The 16,321-nt window shown below is 40.9% G+C and overlaps 1 protein-coding gene and 1 long non-coding RNA gene across 3 annotated transcripts; one reads left to right on the top strand and one right to left on the bottom strand.

Annotated features, from left to right (window-relative positions):
* Positions 1-4,351: 4,351 nt before the first annotated feature.
* LOC110531147 lies at positions 4,352-7,102 on the bottom strand. Its single transcript, XM_021614393.2, has 3 exons — positions 6,113-7,102; positions 5,709-5,816; positions 4,352-5,613 (listed from the first exon to the last, which is right to left on the bottom strand). The coding sequence occupies exons 1-3, from the start codon at positions 6,921-6,923 to the stop codon at positions 5,489-5,491; spliced, it is 1,044 nt and encodes a 347-aa protein (XP_021470068.2). The 5' UTR covers positions 6,924-7,102; the 3' UTR covers positions 4,352-5,488.
* On the top strand, positions 5,571-15,264 carry LOC110531326. 2 transcript variants are annotated; one of them, XR_005053569.1, is made up of 3 exons: positions 5,571-5,683; positions 10,910-11,071; positions 11,266-11,354. It is a non-coding gene; the product is annotated as an uncharacterized LOC110531326 (long non-coding RNA). The 2 variants fall into 2 exon arrangements; XR_002474663.2 differs by lacking the exons at positions 10,910-11,071; positions 11,266-11,354 and adding exons at positions 14,464-14,533; positions 14,811-15,264 and having other exon boundaries at positions 5,580-5,683.
* Positions 15,265-16,321: the final 1,057 nt, after the last annotated feature.

Genomic DNA, 16,321 nt, shown 5'->3' with positions numbered 1-16,321 from the left:
AGCCTCCAGATATATGGATTCCAGTTTGCAAAGAGTCAAATAAAGTTTGTTCAGAGCCATCGATGTGTCTGCTTGGGGGGGAATATATACGGCTGTGATTATAATCGAAGAGAATTCCCTTGGTAGATAATGCGGTCGACATTTGATTGTGAGGAATTCTAAATCAGGTGAACAGAAGGATTTGAGTTCCTGTATGTTGTTGTGGCCACACCACGTCACGTTAACCATGAAGCATACGCCCCCGCCCCTCTTCTTACCAGAAAGATGTTTGTTTCTGTCGGTGCGATGTTGTGATGCTACCATGCTGTGTTTTCATGTGTTGCGGCCATGCTGTGTTGCCATGCTATGTTGTAGGTCTCTCTTTATGTAGTGTTGTGGTGTCTCTCTTGTCGTGATGTGTCATTTGTCCTATATATTTTTTTATTTTATTAATTTAATTCCAGCCCCGTCCCCGCAGGAGGCCTTTTGCCTTTTGGTAGGCCGTCATTGTAAATAAGAATGTATTCTTAACTGACTTGCCAAGTTAAATAAAGGTTAAATATAATAAACAGCTAATAAAATGGCTTCCCAGACTATTTGCTCGGACCCCTTTTTTATGCTGCTGCTGCTCTCTGGTTATTATCTATGCATAGTCACTTTACCTCTACCTACATGTACATATTATCCTGATTACCGTGACACGACTGTACCCCGTATATTGACTCAATACTGGTACACATGTATATAGCCTCGTTATTGTTATGTTACATAATTATTATTATTTTTTTTCTTGCTTAAGGGCTTGTAAGTAAGCATTTCGCGGTAAGGTAACCTGTTGTATTCGGCGCATGTGACAAATATAATTAGATTTGTTTCTCCCCAAATGAATATACAGTAGTTGTTTCACAGCTGTTTTGTTATTTTAACCTGCATGTCTTGAACGTGTCTGGTGGGATAGACAAAGCAACATGCGCACGATGGCCCACACGGATGCCCGCTCGGAGCCGGTTTTGTCATCATGTTAGGCAGGTTTCGATAAAAAGCAATGTCGCAAAAAAAAAATCTTTGCGACATGGGCAACGGAAATGGCAGTTATAGGAGACAACATTTTTATCCGTTCGAGAGGGGTGGATTTTTCTTTAGAAAAAATTATGATGGAAACTGTGTTTTTAGAATGAATGATTTTTGTCGAATACTTTTGAAGGTATTCGGGGGACGTGATATCATCACCTAACTATACACTCCACATTTAATTCTAAATCCCTACTGCTTTTTAAAAAAAAAAAAAAAAAAAAAAAAAAAAAGTATGTCTCTTGGCCTGACTTTGCTTCACCTTGCTTTCTTGGTTAACGTGATGCAAGTTTCACCATCCAATTATTTCAGATCTACAGTTGTATTCAAGTTTCACTTTGCACAGACCTTGGCGAAACATGTCAAATATTAGTTAGTAATTGCATTGAGTTCTTGGGGACCTTCAATGCTGCAGACATGTTTTGGTACCTTTCCCTAGATCTGTGTGTAAGGGATCTCATCCTCCTCTTCTGAGGAGGAGTAGCGAGAAGGATCGGAGGACCAAAACGCAGCATGGTAAGTGTCCATAATTTAATGAAGCAAAAAATGAACACTGAACAAAAACAACAAACGAACAGTCCCGTAAGGTGAATTACAAAACACTAAACAGGAAATAAACACCCACAAAACCCAGGTGGAAAAGGGCTACCTAAGTATGATTCTCAATCAGAGACAACTAACGACACCTGCCTCTGATTGAGAACCATACTAGGCCGAACACAAAAACCAACATAGAAAAACCAACATAGACTGCCCACCCCAACTCACGCCCTGACCATACAAAAACAAAGACAAAACAAAGGAACTAAGGTCAGAACGTGACACTGTGCCTCCCCACAATCTCGTCTCGGAGCTCTACGGACAATTCCTTCAACCTCATGGCTTGGTTTTTGCTCTGACATTCACTGTCAACTGTGGGACCTTATATAGACAGGTGTGTGCCATTCCAAATCATGTCCAATCAATTGAATGTACCTCCAATCATGTTGTAGAAACATCCCAATGTTGATGATCAATGTAAACACAATTTATCTGAGCTCAATTTCGAGTCTCATAGCGAAGGGTCTGTAATTAAGGTATTTATGTTTTTATTGTTAATACATTTGCAAAAATGTCTAAAAAACATTTTTCGCTTTGGGTATTGTGTGTAGATTGATGAGGAATTTTTAGAATAAGAATAAGGCTGCAAACGAAACAAACCTGGGCAGAGGAACATACCGGAAGTCAACTACTATAGTGGATGACCCTAGTGAAACTGCAATAAAAGGCCCCTGAAGCAATAATGTCGTTTTACTCCATTGGTTCAATAACAAGCAGTGGCTTCAAAACTATAAATGAATTGTATTAAAACAGTGAATGAGGCGTACAAGAAATATAATGTAGCAATACATATACAAACTATATACGGTGCAATTATACAATCCTTTAGTTTCAAATCTAAATACAAGTTCAAGTAAACCCATAACCCATTGGATTATGGTTGGATTAGTGCAACTGCTATTGTCATTACACAAAAACAAATGTTGGGTTAAAAAAATTGGGTTGTTGATTTTGAGTCATTGAGCTTTGATCCACTGGGTCAGATCAGAAGACTGGAGATGTGGCTTTGTGGGGAACTGGCTTTCAGATAGTTATTTTTGGCCACCTGTGAGAGTAAATGTCATTCCTATTATTCTGTTCTGTTGTATTGTCAACACATGTTAAGGTTGGGCACTGACACTTTTGTAGCTTTAATAAGGCTTTAATAAGGCTTACACATGAGTTCCTTAAGTGCCTATGCGTATCGCAATGTTGGGATATTTACCACTTTGTTATATTTAAATAATGTTATACATTTTATATAAAAACATGTCATGTGCAAAAATATTAAGGAAAATTGAAATTTGCAGTGTACAAACTTAACAATGGGGTGGCAGGTAGCCTAATGGTTAGAGCGTTGGGCCAGTAACCAAAAGGTTGCTGGATCGAATCCCTGAGCTGACAAGGTAAAAAATATGTTGTTCTGCCCCTGAACAAGGCAGTTTACCCACTGTTCCCCGGTTGTACACCAGTATTTCTACTTGCACATCCTCATCTGAACATCAATCACTCCAGTGTTAATTGCTAAATTGTAATTACTTCGCCACTATGGCCTATTTAGTGCCTTACTTCATTTGCACATACTGTATACATATTTTCCATTGTGTTATTGACTGTACGTTTGTTTATCCCATGTGTAACTCTGTGTTGTTGTTTTTGTCATACTTGCTTTAACTTGGCCAGGACGCATTTGTAAAAGAGAACTTGTTCTCGACTGGCCTAACTGGTTAAATAAAGGTTAAATTAAAAATGTAACATTTTTAACTGGGCCAGGACGCATTTGTAAAAGAGAACTTGTTCTCGACTGGCCTAACTGGTTAAATAAAGGTTAAATTAAAAATGTAAAAGGCTGTCATTGTAAATAAGAATGTGTTCTTAACCGACTTGCCTAGTTAAATAAAGGTAAAAAAAAAAAGATGAACATGAATGACATTTACTCTCACAAAAGGCCCAAAATAATTGCCCCAATAGGCCACACTTTTCGATTAATTTAACCATCTATTGGGTTTTTATTCACTTTTATGCTTGGTTTACCCATCAGATGGGTGTTATTGGGGGTGTGGCTTTCAGATAAGTATTTTTGGACAGCCATGAAAGTAAACTTCATTCCTGTTCATCGTGATGTTTGTACACTGCAAATATAAATTTGCCTTAAATATTTTTGCACATTACATATTTTTATATACAATTAATAACATTATTATTTAAATATCATAACAAAGTGGTAACTACCCCAACATTGGGATACACATAGGCACTTGAGGAACTCAACTTGGGTAAACATCATTAAGCTACCGAAGTGTCAGTACTCAACCTTATCATGCGTTGACAATACAACACAACAGATTAACCAGAATTACATTTACTCTCACAGCTGGCCAAAAATAACTATCTGAAAGCCACTTCCCTACTAATCCACATCTCCAGTCTTCTGATCTGACCCGGTGGATCAAAGCTCAATAACCCAACTAAGTGTCCCAACTGGCTGGGTCAAATATAACTCAACGTTTGTTCTGTCCATTATTTACCCAGGGCTGGGTTGTTATTTTTTATATCCAGGGCTGGGTTGTTGTTTTTATACCCAGGGCTGGGTTGTTGTTTTTTTACCCAGGGCTGGGTTGTTGTTTTGTTTTTTTTACCCAGGGCTGGGTTGTTGTTGTTTTTTTACCCAGGGCTGGGTTGTTGTTTTGTTTTTTTTACCCAGGGCTGGGTTGTTGTTTTGTTTTATCCAGGGCTGGGTTGTTGTTTTTATACCCAGGGCTGGGTTGTTGTTTTTTTTATACCCAGGGCTGGGTTGTTGTTTTGTTTTTTTTACCCAGGGCTGGGTTGTTGTTGTTTTTTTTACCCAGGGCTGGGTTGTTGTTGTTTTTTTACCCAGGGCTGGGTTGTTGTTGTTTTTTACCCAGGGCTGGGTTGTTGTTGCTTTTTTACCCAGGGCTGGGTTGTTGTTTTTTATATCCAGGGCTGGGTTGTTGTTTTTTATATCCAGGGCTGGGTTGTTGTTTTTTTATATCCAGGGCTGGGTTGTTGTTGTTTTTACCCAGGGCTGGGTTGTTGTTTTTTATACACAGGGCTGGGTTGTTGTTTTCTATCCATGGCTGGGTTGTTGTTTTTTATACACAGGGCTGTTTTTAAAAAAAATTTTACACAGGGCTGGGTTGTTTTTTATTTTTTACACAGGGCTGGGTTGGTTTTGTTTTTTATCCAGGGCTGGGTTGTTTTTTATATCCAGGACTGGGTTGTTTTTTTACCCAACATTTTTTTTGTGCCGACTGAATTTCTAAGGCACACATTTTGGACTTTCTAATTGTTTCTAACTCTTTCTCATTGCGCCTATTAAATCTATATTGTTTTAAAAAACACTAAAACTCACTAGTTGCTGAATGTTAATTGAAGTCAAGCAAAAGAAAATAACAAATAAACAAATCAATTCTAAAAGCTTTAACAAGAGCAAGGTATTGTGTTTCGTTTGAAAACAGCATCCCATCACACTTACCGAACAGAATGAAGTAAATGGTCATAGTGTTTGTTGGTCACACATTTTTTCATTGTTGTTTTACAATTCAAGATGAGCTCATTGTAACAACAAAAGCAGATATTACATGACAATTATTTAAAGTGACATCATACATGGATGGTTATGTAACAGAGTAACCTCACAAGATACGCATGTACACTAAATGTATTAAGTTGCGTAACTTGAGTTATCGCTAAATTCAAATTGTTCATAATCACAGGCTAATGTATCAACTCTTCTCTGACCGATTGTAAGGCCAATGTGCCAGACATGTGACTTGTACAGACACCAATGTTCCTTGAGACCAACGTTTGAGTATTGTCCACAGTTGGACATGGGAAATCATGACCCACGAGTGTCATCATGACTGTCCTTTTTGGTTACACCACAGTCGGACTCTGCCTGGGGTCCAGAGGACAAAACACCCGTCTTCAGAGGGATCCCTTCCTCTGCACTAGCAGCGTCACCTGAAAAACAACAACATTTAACTGTTATCTACCCTATTTACCACCAAGGACGTACATGGAAAGTGGAATGGTAAGAGAGACAACGTCTGTTATACCTCTTTGCCTGTTTGCTGAAGTGTTGTTGGCCTGGCTGTTGTGTCTTCTAGGCCAAGGCAAACATTGGAATGGCCTTAAAAACATGTTCCCTCTTTCCTCAGAATTATCTGCAAAGGCAATAATGAGCATGAACATTTGGCAGCAAATCTATGGGGCAGATTGCTTAATGAATGTTTATTTTGTTCTGAAGTCAGCTAGCCTGTGAGAATATCGAATGCATGAAAAATGTCCCCAGTCTTGTGTGTCATGAACTGACCTAAATAGGCTATATGCCTACTGCCAAACATTTGTTAAGATTATAAAAATTATAAAAGTACAAACAATTCATAAGGCCTATGAAACGGTGCATAAAATAACTGACCATGGTTTACAAACCACAAACATCTGAAAATGTGTATTTCACCTGAGGATTGGGCCGAATAGATGGCTTTGCAGGCGTATTTCTTGATGGCCAGCATCCTATCCTCTGTCTTGGGAATGAAATGCCCTGCCCAGATGGCTTCTGGTGGATGTTTCCGAAACACCGAACGAAGCAGGCCCTCCAGAAATCCCACTGATTCACGCGTCTCGTTGCTCTCACCTGTTGAGCGTATTAACCCGACTAGTGCTGGGCGGACACCGCCACGTTTCGCACGTGACCTAACATCCTTCAGAATTTCTTTCAGGCAAATTGCGTTTGCACTGCCACTGAAAAACTCCTGTCTAAATATGAATATTATAATAGGATAGTCTATTATTCGCTTTCCTCTACAACTATTCATGCTTGAGGTTTTGGTCTTTTGGACGTTCCCATTGAGCCTCGGTGGTCCTTTATCCTCTCCCATAGATTTGGCACTCAATACTAAATCCTTTGGCCTCGTTGACAGAGGTATTTCGTTCCCCTGGGCTTGAGGCAAAGTCTTGCAGTTGTTTACTGTTTCGCATGTCCCAATATTTTCGCTTGTAGTATCCCCTTGACTATTTGGAGAGGAATAAATCTGACCGTTAGTGTTGTTGTTGGTATGGCTCGTGCCAAGGTTTTCAGTGCGCCCGCTATGAAACATGTCTTGAATGAACTCCTTTAATATCCCACTGGCTTCGTCCTCCTCATCCGATTTAACGGTATCACTTACTAAGTATATATTCTCTTTACCTCCAATTTGACGCAGTACTTGCTGAAATTCGATGTCCTCTGTGGGCTGCGGTGTGTCCTTTGGATAAATCGGACAAGCCATAGTAAATCGCCCTCTTTGCTCTTTAGCTACAAGACAACGCACACCGCTCAGACCACGCTCCGAAGAGTTTAAAAAACGTCAAAAGATACGTTTTATTTACACGGACTATTGTACTTCGGAGCTCCATGCACAAACATAAAATGTGTACATAAGAAACTTCCAAAGCGCTTAAGGAAAGAGGCACCGGAAGAAAGGGTGGGATTAAAGACTATGCCTATTGCTATTGGTTAGCCAGTCTTATGGGCGGGGTTGTCTTGTTTTTTGAGCCAACAAATATACCGTAAAATGTTTCATCATAATGAAGTTCATTTTTAATACATCTGATATAATAGGTAAATAAACCAATTTGAGAGTAATATTGACAGCACTACAGAGATAGACTATAAACAAACAAGAAGACAACAGAGAATAAAGAACTGAAGGAGGTCTGCATCCTCAGGTGGAGAGGTTCAGAAGAGTCCATGATGTGATGCAATCACAGTGGTCAGAGGTCACTCTTTCTTATTCCCAGTATTCGCAGGGAAAGCACCCCTCTGTTCTCTCCAAGACTGTAGAGAACTGGCTTCTCGAAAAGAACAGAGAGATCATGAAGTTACTTATGAACACAACTTGAGTATACAAACACAGTTGACTATGCCTATGTTATTACAGTGTCATTAATCCCCAGTTAATCCATAGTGTGTCCTGCTGTTGCTTTGTTTTTAATGCACTCTGAGTATTAGTGTTTTTTTGCTTGCTTGCTACATTGTGTTTCTTAATCTATTGTGTGCATTTTCAGTGTGAATAACCCTAACTGAATCCTAAACCTTGTAACTAGCCACAATCTCTGATAACATTAGTAATGTATTGATTATGGCTTTCTTTACAAGAGCTTATTTAAGCTCTTTTAAGTGTCAAGCCATAAAATATACAAGCGCCACAATAGTTGACTCTTTTACAATAAATGAATGATAAACCTGAGTGACTGCCCAAAGCTAACATAAACTGCTCAGTCATTGAACTTTAGACTTGCTGATTAATGGTTGACAGGAGGCCGTTTCACTTTGTTTGAGATTTATACTGTTGACATTCAGATTATCATCATTGGGATGTTTTGGGGTATTTTACATTTACCATTATTGTTATTAACAATTTTTTTATTTTACAGTATCAGTATCAGTATGATCGCATAAAGTTTGATAATTTGTGTAAACAGAACTAACCTCTTTGTATAGGGCAAGAAGTAACTCAGGGACAATAAATTCTCCTGGACCAAAGAGTGCCACATGCACACCTAAACGGACTGAAAGATGTTTTTATTTCAAAAGTGTATTAGAAAATGGACACAGTATGAATTCAGCTATTTTGGCCATAGTGTGGAGACGGTCTGGTCAAGGTCAATCGCCTTACAACATATTTCCACAGAATAACACAAACTCTGTCACAAACTCATTCATTATTAAAAAGTAAACAGCAGATATGAAAAGTTAGCACTACCTGTGATGTTTCTCTTTGACCCTGGATCCTTTTGACTGGCAAAGTTAGTTGGTGGACCAGAGTCTAGGTTTGGGAGGACAGAAACTTCAGAAGGCCTAGACACGGAGTTGTTTCCCTCACGTGCGACATATCTCTCTTCAGTTGTCCATTCTGCAGACAAGCCTGTTGGATATCAGGGTAATATGTACATGTAGGTCGAGGTAAAGTGACTATGCATAGATAATAAACAGAGACTAGCAGCAGCAGCATACAAAAGGTGGTCAATGCAAATAGTCTGGGAAGCCATTTGATTAACTGTTTATTATATTTAACCTTTATTTAACTTGGCAAGTCAGTTAAGAATACATTCTTATTTACAATGACATCCTACACCGGCCAAACTCAGTCGACGCTGGGCCAATAAATGGTGTATATCAGTTTCAGATTTCCAGTCAAAATAGCTTTATATGGTTTCAATGTTGCCAGAAACTATACTAATTACCAGGGAGTTTGCAAAAATAATAAAACACACAACAAAAAAATAATGAACCGATCCGTTATATTGTACCTCTTCATTTCAACTTTTGTTTTACATTTCATGATTCACTTCCTCTGACAAATAACAAGTGTACTTAGTATTTATACTATGTAAATCTGTCCCAGTGAGCAGGTGACATGGTAACCTGTTGACATTGATGGTTCCAATGTGAGTTTTTGCCCCTCAGTTGACCCTCTGCGTGTGCTCCTTCACCCAGGACATTCCTGTGAGCTAGCAGGATCTATGAGTAGTATCTGGCTAGTCCTGTGAGCTAGCAGGATCTATCAGTAGTATCAGGCTAGTCCTGTGAGCTAGCAGGGTCTATCAGTAGTATCAGACTAGCCCTGTGAGCTAGCAGGGTATATCAGTAGTATCAGGCTAGTCCTGTGAGCTAGCAGGGTATATCAGTAGTATCAGGCTAGTCCTATGAGCTAGCAGGATCTATCAGTAGTATCAGGCTAGTCCTGTGAGCTATCAGGATCTATCAGTAGTATCAGGCTAGTCCTATGAGCTAGCAGGGTCTATCAGTAGTATCAGACTAGCCCTGTGAGCTAGCAGGATCTATCAGTAGTATCAGGCTAGTCCTGTGAGCTAGCAGGATCTATCAGTAGTATCAGGCTAGTCCTATGAGCTAGCAGGGTCTATCAGTAGTATCAGACTAGCCCTGTGAGCTAGCAGGATCTATCAGTAGTATCAGGCTAGTCCTGTGAGCTAGCAGGGTCTATCAGTAGTATCAGGCTAGTCCTGTGAGCTATCAGGATCTATCAGTAGTATCAGACTAGTCCTGTGAGCTAGCAGGGTCTATCAGTAGTATCAGACTAGCCCTGTGAGCTAGCAGGATCTATCAGTAGTATCAGGCTAGTCCTGTGAGCTAGCAGGATCTATCAGTAGTATCAGGCTAGTCCTATGAGCTAGCAGGGTCTATCAGTAGTATCAGACTAGCCCTGTGAGCTAGCAGGATCTATCAGTAGTATCAGGCTAGTCCTGTGAGCTAGCAGGATCTATCAGTAGTATCAGGCTAGTCCTATGAGCTAGCAGGGTTTATCAGTAGTATCGGGCTAGTCCTATGAGCTAGCAGGATCTATCAGTAGTATCAGACTAGCCCTGTGAGCTAGCAGGGTCTATCAGTAGTATCAGACTAGCCCTATGAGCTAGCAGGATCTATCAGTAGTATCAGGAACATTTGTTTGGAGTAGTTTGACCGGATATACTTTCTAAAGCAGACAAGGTCTTGTTGTCATTGTTCAATGTAACATTGAGATGGTGGCTATTCATGTTCTTTTCTTTTATGAATATAGGCTGAAAAGAAACTATTATGACCGGTAATGTTCATCCTTTGTTCAGAAATTGGTGAACTGGAGTGGTTTCGGCAACCAATGGCAGTTTGTCTGTTTACAACTGTTATTAATTACAATATTAGTCTCAATTGTAGCTTGAATACAAATCAACATAATTCTCTGAATTCCTTACCTACTGCTGCCACAGAATAGGTCCTGAAGACTAGAAGGGAAAGTAGTTGACCAACAACAAAAACGGCCTGGAGTCTATTGTTAAAGGCCCAATTGGCCTGCTCTCTGCTCATGTTGGTGAGCAGAATTGTAAATGTAGCAATTGAGAGACTACAGTCACAATGTGATGTGGCATTGTGAGTATAGAGTTCAAATACAATACCTGAAGGGCCAGAGCTTTTTTTGCAAAGGGTGTAATTTCAGCTACCTTTTGTCTGCAACCCAAAAGAGGAGCAAATCCTTAAAGGGCTGGATTCCTTTTTGAAATAGTGGTGGGACTAATACGAAGATGACTAGTTTGACAAAATAGTTTTTTTAGACCAAACAAACAAATAAACAAACTAAGCCATATCAATGCAGTTAAACAGGTTATTGTATTATTTGCATTGACCCCCTTTTGTATGCTGCTGCTAGTCTCTGTTTATTATCTATGCATAGTCACTTTACCTCAACCTACATGTACATATTACCCTGATATCCAACAGGCTTGTCTGCAGAATGGACAACTGAAGAGAGATATGTCGCACGTGAGGGAAACAACTCTGTCTCTACACCTTCTGAAGTTTCTGTCCTCCCAAACCTAGACTCTGGTCCACCAACTAACTTTGCCAGTCAAAAGGATCCAGGGTCAAAGAGAAACATCACAGGTAGTGCTAACTTTTCATATCTGCTGTTTACTTTTTAATAATGAATGAGTTTGTGACAGAGTTTGTGTTATTCTGTGGAAATAGGTTGTAAGGCGATTGACCTTGACCAGACCGTCTCCACACTATGGCCAAAATAGCTGAATTTATACTGTGTCCATTTTCTAATACACTTTAGAAATAAAAACATCTTTCAGTCCGTTTAGGTGTGCATGTGGCACTCTTTGGTCCAAGAGAATTTATTGTCCCTGAGTTACTTCTTGCCCTATACAAAGAGGTTAGTTCTGTTTACACAAATTATCAAACTTATTGCGATCCCACTGATAAATTAAAATAATGTTAATAACAATAATGGTAAATGTAAAATATATCCCAAAACTTCCCAATGATGATAATCTGAATGTCAATGGTATAAATCTCAAACGAAGTGAAACTGCCTCCTGTCAACAACTAATCAGCAAGTCTAAAGTTCAATGACTGAGCAGTTTATGTTAGCTTTGGTCAGTCACTCAGATTTATCATTTATTTACTGTGAAAGTGTCAACTATTGTTGTGGCGCTTGTATATTTTATGACTTGGCACTTAAAAGAGACATATACGCTCTTCTAAATTACACTTACGGCACTTCTAAGGCCATTTCTTTATGATTTTTACAGTTGTGTCAATCATGTTATATACTTAGGCTATTGTAACACGGTATTATAGGCCTACTGCCCAGAGGCCTAGTAGGCTTTTCATGGCAATGGCTGTTAGAGTCCTTGTTGCAGCTTTCACTTTCTTCCGCTACACTGGTGGCAGCATTGGGATCACGCCCAGCTCACGTCTAGCCTCTCTGGATTAAAATCTAATTATGACAAGCGTACCACATTACGTATTGGATCGTTAAAAAAGACAGTGTTTACACTACCTTGTAGTTTACCAATAAAACGGGTGGATGGTGAAGTAGATATACTTGGTATTTACATCTCAAAAAATATAAATGAATTTACCACAATTCATTTCTATAGAAAGTTTGCAAAAATAGATAAGATTCTGCAACCATGGAGCGATAAATGCTTGTCTATTTATGGAAAAATCACATTGATTAACTCTTTGGTCCTATCACAGCTTACTTACTAATGGCACGGCCTACTCTAGATGACTCGTTTTTTAAATCATATGAGCAAAAAAAAGATTTAATTTTCTTTGGAAATTCTAAGCCAGACAAAATTAAACGTGCCAATTTATATAATGAACATGAGTTTAGGGGGCTAAAATGATTAAATATTAAAGCTTTAAACCTCTCATTAAAAGCTTCACTCATCCATAAGTTATACTTAAACCCAAAATGGTTCTCCAGTAGATTGTTAAGAAAGGCTCATATTTTGTTCAAAAATGGCCTTTATACAGATTACAATATCTAATTTCCAACTAATTGATTTTGGACATTTTGGTTAAAGTATCGCCCTTTCTTAAACAAGCTATACAAAGCTGGTTACAACAGTACGCTCTGGACTGGGTACTGTTGCCGGATGCTCTGGACTGGCGAGGCGCACTGTAGGCCTGGTGCGTGGTGCCGGCACTGGTGGTACTGGGCCGAGGACACGCACCTCAGGGCGAGTGCGGGGAGGAGGAACAGGGAGTACTGGACCCTGGAGGCACTGGTGGTACCAGGCTGGAGACACGCACCTCAGGGCGAGTGCGAGGAGCAGGAACAGTACTGGATCCTGGAGGCGCACTGGTGGCCTGGTACGTGGTGCTGGCACTGGTGGTACTGGGCCGAGGACACGCACCTCAGGGCGAGTGCGGGGAGGAGGAACAGGGAGTACTGGACCCTGGAGGCGCACTGGTGGCCTCGTGCGTGGTGCCGGCACTGGTGGTACCGGGCTGGAGACACGCACCTCAGGGCGAGTGCGAGGAGCAGGAACAGTACTGGATCCTGGAGGCACACTGGTGGCCTGGTACGTGGTGCCGGCACTGGTGGTACCGGGCTGGAGACACGCACCTCAGGGCAAGTGCGGGGAGAAGAACAGGGCGTGCAGGGCTCTGGAGACACACAGGAAGCCTGGTGCGTGGTGTTGGCACTGGTGGTACTGGGCTGGGTACACGCACCTCAGGGTGAGTGCAGGGAGCAGGCACAGGACGTACTGGGCTGTGGAGGTGTACGGGAGGTCTGGAGTGTAAAGCTGACACAACCCTTCCTGGCTGGATGCTCATTCTAGCCCGGCCAATGCGAGGACCTGGAATATAGCACACCAGGCTAGAAATGCGCACTGGAGACACCATGCGCATCTCTGCATAACACGGTGCCTGACCAGTTACACGGTAAGCACGAGGAGTTGGCTCAGGTCTCCTACCTGACTTAGCCAATCTCCTCGTGTGCTCCCCCCAAAACTTTATTGGGGCTGCCTCTCGGGCTTCCGTGCTAGCCGTGTACCCTTATATCTTCGCTGCTCCTCCATTCTCCCGTATCCCTCCTCACACTGTTCCAAAGAATCCCATGCAGGCTCTGGCACTCTCCCTGGATCAATCGACCAACTCTCAATCTCCTCCCAGGTTGTTACCCATTCGTCCTTCTCCCGGGTCCATTTCTCCATTAAGCGCTGTTCCTCCCATTCACGCTGCTTGGTCCTTTTAAGGTGGGTAATTCTGTCACGTCCGTCGTATGGAGTAGATCAAGGCGCAGCGTGAATTGAATACATATTATATTTTAATGAAGACGGACACTAAACAAACAACAACAACAACAACAACAACAACAACAACAACAACAACAACAACAACAACGACCGTGACGCTATACTACAAACGTGCAGACACAGGCAACTAGACATAGACAATAACCCACGAAATACCCAAAGAAGATGGCTGCCTAAATATGGTTCCCAATCAGAGACAACGATAAACACCTGCCTCTAATTGAGAACCAATCTAGGCAACCATAGACATATATAAACACCTAGATGATAAACAACCCCATAAACCTACAAAAGCCCTAGACAGTACAAAAACACATATATCACCCATGTCACACCCTGACCTAACCAAAACAATAAAGAAAACAAAGAATACTCAGGTCAGGGCGTGACATACTCAACTAGTCTAAAGAAGGCCCTTTTTATTGCTTCTTTAATCAGAACAACAGTTTTCAGTTGTGCCATCGTAATTGCAAAAGGGTTTTCCAATGATCAATTAGCCTTTTAAAACGATAAACTTGGATTAGCTAACATAATGTGCCATTGGAACACAGGAGTGATGGTTACTGATAATGGGCCTCTGTACGCCTATGTAGATATTCCATTGAAAATCAGCCATTTCCAGCTACAACAGTGATTTACAACATTAACAATGTATACACTGTATATCTGATCAATTTGATGTTATTTTAATGTTATTTTAATTTGCTTTTCTTGCAGAAAAAAAATACATTTTTTGAAGTGACCCCAAACTTTTGAATGGTATTGGATATACTGAGAGCTGTTGCAGGTAGGAATGCTATATAATACATATACAACACAGCTACAGGTACGAGGATAGTTATTATAGGCAGGGTTGGGATGCTGACCACAGGTCATACTTTGGCTTGGCTTTAAGGCAAGAGCAATATCTGCACTTGCAATGTCATCGTAAGGTAAGACTGATTCCTCGGTGTGTGTAGTGTGATAGCATTACTATTACTATTAAAACCTGAAATTGTATGTATGTTGCATGATGTATCTGATCAATTACATTTGTATCTAATAATATTTCCCTCTCTATGAAGCAATTCAGGAGCCAAGTAGAGAGGAGGCTCGTCAAGAGGGGGCACTTGAAGAAGAGGCTCAGAAGAGTAAAGATCTACAGTATGTTAAAGCTAAGTATGTTAAGTACAATTTCACCAATCTGAAATGGTGGCAGCATCTCACACTATGCACTGGGATCTGTGCCTCAAATTCAAAGCACACTGCACAACATGGCCTGATAGTAGCCTTCACACTGGGCGATTTCACAAGCCGATTGTTTACACTCGTGAAATAAACACTCGAGCCCCCTGCCTTCCTTCTCTACCTAAATTCTGTGTTTACGATAGCTAAAAAGACATTGGTAGAAGTTGAAGGCCATTATCATAACGTTGTTGACCCTCTCATATTGTGAGCAAGGGAGCCTTGACCTCCTCATATGGTGTCCTGATGACAAGCAATCTAGAAAAAAAATCGGTATGCTGTGACTCGTGGCAAATTCATAGCTAAAATTACAGTGACATATCTGTTAGACAGGACTAGTTCTAGTTAATTAATTCACTTGGCAGAATACAATTGAATTCTGATAAATAAATAAAAAACATACATGCAACATACATTTAGGGAACTATTGTTGTGGATGTTGTTTGGAGTTGGCGTTCATGTAAGTCAGGGGTAGGAAACCCTGGCCATGTTTTTGATTTAACCGACCTGGAAGACCAGGTGTGTTGAATTAAGGCAATCACTGAACTGATCAATTAGCTCAGTTGATCAGGTGTGGTTTGTAGTTGGAACTAAATCCTGCAGTAGCTGCAGCACTCCAGGAACAGTGTTGCCTATCCCTGATGTTGGGGATGGATGATCTTAGAGATCATTCAGTTCTTGCTTTGATAGGTATCATTTTCATTCAGAGGTTGTGATGTTTGGTTGTGGTACGAGGTTCCTGTTGTCAGACTGGAAGAGACGATGGCAAGCGGTTGTGATGATTGGTTGCGGTAAGAGGTTCCTGTTGTCAGACTGGAGGAGACGATGGCCAGAGGTTGTGATGTTTGGTTGCCGTAAGAGGTTCCTGTTGTCAGACTGGAGGAGACGATGGCCAGAGGTTGTGATGTTTGGTTGCCGTAAGAGGTTCCTGTTGTCAGACTGGAGGAGACGATGGCCAGAGGTTGTGATGTTTGGTTGCCGTAAGAGGTTCCTGTTGTCAGACTGGAGGAGACGATGGCCAGAGGTTGTGATGTTTGGTTGCCGTAAGAGGTTCCTGTTGTCAGACTGGAGGAGAGGATGGCCAGAGGTTGAGTGTTTTGACATGTAGCTGCTGTATCATGGTCCAAGAATATTCCAGCATGCACGCTTCTGTATTCACTCTCAATTGTGCAGTCATGGTTGAGGTGAAATAGGAGTGCCATGCCTGGGCACCATATTGTAGTACAGACCTAAAGTTGGTGGTGAAGATGGCCACCAGGCCGGGTCTGTTGACACTGAAACACTCGAGACGGCGCAGCACAAATATATATATAAAGTAATAAATATATGCAATTTAGTTGACGCTTTTATC

This window comes from Oncorhynchus mykiss, chromosome 1 (assembly GCF_013265735.2).
Source record: "Oncorhynchus mykiss isolate Arlee chromosome 1, USDA_OmykA_1.1, whole genome shotgun sequence".
NCBI classification, from domain to species: Eukaryota; Metazoa; Chordata; class Actinopteri; order Salmoniformes; family Salmonidae; genus Oncorhynchus; species Oncorhynchus mykiss.
The sequence above is the reverse complement of the archived record's forward strand: the minus strand, read 5'-3'. Positions and strand labels throughout refer to the sequence as shown.

Excerpts from the sequence above, each read along its gene's own strand:
- LOC110531147 (XM_021614393.2), bottom strand. The coding sequence starts at position 6,923 with ATGGCTTGTCCGATTTATCCAAAGGACACACCGCAGCCCACAGAGGAC. Across the intron at positions 5,817-6,112 it reads CTATTCGGCCCAATCCTCAG|ATAATTCTGAGGAAAGAGGG; the intron begins GTGAAATACACA and ends TTGCCTTTGCAG. Across the intron at positions 5,614-5,708 it reads TTCAGCAAACAGGCAAAGAG|GTGACGCTGCTAGTGCAGAG; the intron begins GTATAACAGACG and ends GTTGTTTTTCAG.